The following is a 5235-nucleotide window of genomic DNA, read 5'->3' on the forward strand; positions in this document are numbered from 1 at the left end:
CCGTCCATCCATCCATCCACCCACCTGTCCGTCCATCCATCCACCCACCCATCCACCCATCCATCTGCCCATCCATCCATCCATCCATCCATCCATCCATCCAGCCAGCCAGCCAGCCAGCCAGCCAGCCAGCCACCCATCCATCCATCCATCCACCCACCTGTCCGTCCGTCCGTCCGTCCATCCATCCATCCATCCATCCATCCATCCATCCATCCATCCATCCATCCATCCATCCATCCCTCCATCCATCCCACAAAGATTTTCTGAGCTCCGGACCAGGGGGATCCAGGGGTAAGACAAAGCCCCAGCCCATAAGCTGCTTACAATCTAGAGGGAACTTGTTCGCCATCCATTACCACCCAGCAGGGTTAGGAGTGAGGACTCAGCACGGGGTACCAGAGGAGATGATGTCCTGGTTGGGTTTGGAAGATGTATCAGGTGAAGAAGGGAGCTGGCGATTCTGGGCAGATGGCACAGCGTGGGCAAAACCCAAGACACAGAGTTAACCTTTGGAGAGGGGTGGACAGGGGGGATAAAGAATAGCCCTGGGCCTTTGGGGTAGGTTACCAATGAGGTGGCATGGGGGAGTAATAAGGGTCCATATGGGGGAGGCCAAAGGATCTTTTGGGAAGGACAGGGTCTCGCTCTGTCACCCAGGCTGGAGTACAGTGGTGCAGTCATGACTCACTGCAGCCTCAACTTCCTGGGCTTAAGCGATCCTCCCACCTCAGCCTCCTGAGTAGCTGGGACTACTGGCGCATGTCACCACCCCCAGCTAATTTTTTAAAAAATATTTTGGGCTAGACACGGTGGCTCATGCCTGTAATCCCAGCATTTTTGGAGGTTGAGGTGGGTGGATCAGTTGAGGCCAGGAGATCAAGGCACTCTGGCCAACATGGCCAAACACTGCAAAACCCCGTCTCTACTCAAGGTGCCAAAACTTAGCTGGGCGTGGTGGTGGGTGCCTGTAATCCTAGCTACTCAGGAGGCTGAGGCATGAGAATCACTTGAACCCGGGAGGTGGAGGTTGCAGTGAGCTGAGATTGTGCCCCTGCACTCCAGCCTGGGTGACAGAGCGAGACTCTGTCCCAAAAAAAAAAAAAAAAAAAATTTTTTTTGTAGAGATGGGAGTCTCCCTATGTCGCCCAGGCTGGTCTCAAACTCCTAGGCCCAAGTGATCCTCCCGCCTCAGCCTCCCAAAGTGCTGGGATGACAGGTGTGAGTCACTGTGCCCGGCCTCATTATCATTGAATGGGGATGACTATGTGGTTTCTGGCCTGGGGCAAGCTTCTCGCAGCCCTGAGGCAGGCTCAGCAGAAAGGGCCCAGAACAGCTGTAGGGGTCCGGGGAGGAGTTCCTCAGGCCACAGCTGCAATCCCACTACCCTATCTCCAGGACAGCCCGGGCCTCAGCTGGCCCCGTGTTCAAGGGCATCTGTAAGCAGTTCTCACGCTCACAGGGCCATGGCTTCATCACCCCCGAGAACGGGTCCGAGGACATCTTCGTACATGTGTCTGAGTGAGTCCCCTCCACCTCCGTTCTTGGCCCCTGCCCTAGTGTCCCTAACGGTGCCTCAAAAATATCTCTCCAGGCCTCTCCCTTCCCTGGCTGAGGTCTGTATTCATGGCACCTTTTCTGTCCTCTGAGTAGGGACTGAGGGTGTGTTGGGGGAGGAGGGCTGTGGCCAGATGGGGAGTGGGCATGCAGACCCCAGAAGACTGGGAGCCAGCAGCTGGGCCCTGGATCCCATTCCAGCATCATGGTGGTCTGAGAGGGCTAGGCCAGCTCCTGAGCTTCTTGGCCTGGAAAGGGCCTTCAGGTGGATGGGCCAGGAGGACTGGGGGGAGGTCACTGAGCTTCTCAGCTTTAGGGACCTCCCTGTGCCCTTTCACATCTCAGTCCCAAGGGACCCAGAAAGGGAGGTACAGTTTATGAATCCCATTTTATTTATTTATTTATTTTTTGAGACGGAGTCTCACTCTGCTGCCCAGGCTGGAGTGCAGTGGCACAATCTCAGCTCAGTGCAACCTCCACTTTCTGGGTTCAAGTGATTCTCCCCCCTCAGCCTCCCAAGTAACTGGAATTACAGGTGTCAGCCACCACACCCAGCTAACTTTTTTATTTTTAGTAAAGACAGGGTTTTGCCATGTTGGCCAGGCTGGTGTCAAACTCCTGACTCAGGTGATCCGCTCGCCTCAGGCTCCCAAAGTGTTGGGATTACAGGCGTGAGCCACTGTGCTTGGCCATGAGTCCCATTTTACAGATTCGAGAGCTGAGGTTCTGAGAAGGAAGACCTGGCCAGGCCTCCTGACCTAGGGAGGCCTAGGGCCAGGCTGCCCCCGAGGCCAGGCCGCAGGACTTTCCAGGGCATAGGGCCTGCCACTGGGCTAACACCCCTCTTCCTGCCCGCCAGCATCGAGGGGGAGTACGTGCCGGTGGAGGGCGATGAGGTGACCTACAAGATGTGCCCTATCCCGCCCAAGAACCAGAAGTTCCAGGCCGTGGAGGTGGTGCTCACTCAGCTGGCCCCCCACACTCCCCACGAGACGTGGTCTGGCCAGGTCGTGGGCTCCTAGGCTGGGTGGCTCACAGGCCAGCTGGCCGGGGGGGGGTGGGGAGCCACACAGGGTGAACGGGCAGCAGCCAGCTCCATGCCCCACTGCCCTGGCTGATCGGTCCTTCGGTGGCCTCAGTGTGCACGTCTGTCTGTCTGTCCGTCTGTGCTTGTGGCTGTGAGCGTGTGCCTCCACCCACCCCGTGACCCGTGACTACTGTGCGAGCTGGAAAGGAAGTGGGTGGAGGGCGAGGCCACCAGACCTGGCTTTTCGCTGTCCACTGCCTTTCTCCTCCCCTCCCTGCCGCAGACACGCAGGACCCGCCCGCCCTCCTACCCACCCATCCCATGGTGACTGAGCCTCCAGAGCCTGTGCTGGGCTCAATCCCTGGCCTCCGCCCCTGAGCTGTCCCATGTCAGTCCACAGTTCTCTGTGCTACTTACATCTCCCTCCCTTGGCTGAGGTCCCCCGCCACCACCTAGACCCTTCCCTCAGAAGCCTGGCCGGTGGGTGCTTTTGGGGAGCCTCCCAGCCTCTGGCAGGGGAGGAGGACAAATACAGAGGCACACAGGCCCCTCACTGCTGAGGCCAGCCTTCCTTCCTGCTCTGCTCTCAGTGCACTAGAGAGGCAGGAAGAGGGGCCTGAGGGCAGAAGGGGTTTGGGGCTCCCATTTCGCCGGCCAGTCCCTCCTCCTCAGCCTGGCAGTGGCTCTGGGCTCCTTCCCCTGGGCTGTACTGAGCCGAGCCCAGGGGTTTGCAGAGGGTGGGGGTCCATCTCTCCAGCTTGGCTGCAGCTCTCCTTTACCCTGACTCACAAGCACTACTGATGCTCTGGGCCGCGCCCGGCTGACAGCTGCTGAGGATGCCGCGATGGACAGACACACATCCATCAGGCAGGGCCGGGCCGGGGCACCCACAAGGAGGGCCCTCAGCCTGGTAGACTGGCCCTGCGGCTCCCACGTCAAACCCTCTTCCCAAAGCCCTGACAGACCAGCGGCTGAGGTGTGGCTCTTGCTTTTATCGTGTCCATCCCTGAAGATGTGTGACTGTCGCTGGTCACCTGGAATCCTTTTGGGGCCAAGATGTGTGTGCACTTGGGGTCATGGCCATTCACTCCCATGCAGGGGTGAGGGTGGCCTGACCCGGGAGTCCAGGAAGGAGGGCCCTGTCTGCCTCCACCTCTGGGCGCACCCCCTGCCTACCACCCTCCCTTCTAGAGAGCACATCGCCTGACTGGGGAGAAGTGGGGCCATGGTTCAAGGGAGGGCCGGCCAGGGGTGGGACCCTTATGAGACCCAGTCTGTGAGTAAAACTGGGGGCTCAAATGCCCAGGATGAGGGGATCAGTGACTGTCTAGGAGGATCCCTGGCCTTGTAGGTGCCCCAAGACCCCAGGGTAGAGATCAGCCGGGATGCCTGCATCCCAGCCCTGCCCCAGGGCCCATCACATAAAATCTGGGAGCCCAGAGCTGCTGAGGTATGCTGGTCAGCTCCCCTAAAATGGGCACGGCCCAGCCTGTCCCATGAGGAACAAAGGCCCCGGCCCCCTTGAGAGAGGGCTTGTTAGTGAGGGATGACTCCTGGGGGCCCCCAAGGCTCCCCTCCTATAGGGAGGCCACCTTTAAAGGTACCACCATCAGTCAGGATGTGGTGGCATCAGCCCTGGGGCCACCTGGGTGGCAGGGGGGCAGCAGCTCTCCTTCCCACTCACAGGCCTTGCAGTGCCCATTTGGAATTCCTCCCAAGACCCCTGGCCACCCAGACCCCCCATTCTTCCTAACACTGGCAATAAACCCTCACCTGTGACCCACCGTGGCCTAAAGCTGCCTCTGTGTCAGGGTCCCCAAGGAAGGGGCTGGGGGTGGACACACCAAACCAGCTCTTCTCTGGGGCTTCAATGGCCCCCTCCTTGACTGGATCAGGGACTTCCTTTGTGACCTGGGCCAAGTCCCTGCCCTCTCTGTGCTGTTTACTCATTGGCAAAGTAGTGGCTGTGACAGCATGTGACTAGGGCCAATTATCCAATCAGACACAACTGACACCTACTTTGTTCTGGGAAATTTAATACTGTGACAAGGTTCTCTAAAATAGGCACCTGCGCCACCACACCCCACCGTCCAGGGAATAGGCACCTACATCACCACACCCCACCGTCCAGGGAATAGGCACCTACATCACCACACCCCACCGTCCAGGGACTAGGCGCCTATGTCACCACACCCCACCGTCCAGGGAATAGGCGCCTGCCACACCCCACCGTCCAGGGAATAGGCACCTACATCACCACACCCCACCGTCCAGGGAATAGGCACCTACATCACCACACCCCACCGTCCAGGGACTAGGCGCCTATGTCACCACACCCCACCGTCCAGGGAATAGGCGCCTGCGTCATCACACCCCACCGTCCAGGGAATAGGCGCCTACGCCACCGTACCCCACCGTCCAGGGAATAGGCGCCTACGCCACTGTACCCCACCGTCCAGGGAATAGGCACCTACACCACCACACCCCACCGTCCAGGGAATAGGCACCTGCGCCACCACACCCCACCATCCAGGGAATAGGCGCCTACATCACCACACCCCACCGTCCAGGGAATAGGCGCCTACGCCACCGTACCCCACCGTCCAGGGAATAGGCACCTATGTCACCGTACCCCACCGTCCAGGGAATAG

The 5235-nt window shown here is 59.4% G+C and overlaps 1 protein-coding gene across 1 annotated transcript in view; it reads left to right on the plus strand.

Annotated features, from left to right (window-relative positions):
* CSDC2 (cold shock domain containing C2, RNA binding) overlaps positions 1-4368 on the plus strand; it is a 21332-nt gene extending 16964 nt beyond the window's left edge. The window contains exons 3-4 of the mRNA XM_011945088.1: positions 1399-1521; positions 2417-4368. Of these exons, the coding sequence (XP_011800478.1) occupies positions 1399-1521; positions 2417-2579 (286 nt within the window). The 3' untranslated portion in view covers positions 2580-4368. The remainder of the gene's footprint in view (positions 1-1398; positions 1522-2416) is intronic.
* Positions 4369-5235: the final 867 nt, after the last annotated feature.

This window comes from Colobus angolensis, unplaced genomic scaffold (assembly GCF_000951035.1).
Source record: "Colobus angolensis palliatus isolate OR3802 unplaced genomic scaffold, Cang.pa_1.0 Scaffold239, whole genome shotgun sequence".
NCBI classification, from domain to species: Eukaryota; Metazoa; Chordata; class Mammalia; order Primates; family Cercopithecidae; genus Colobus; species Colobus angolensis.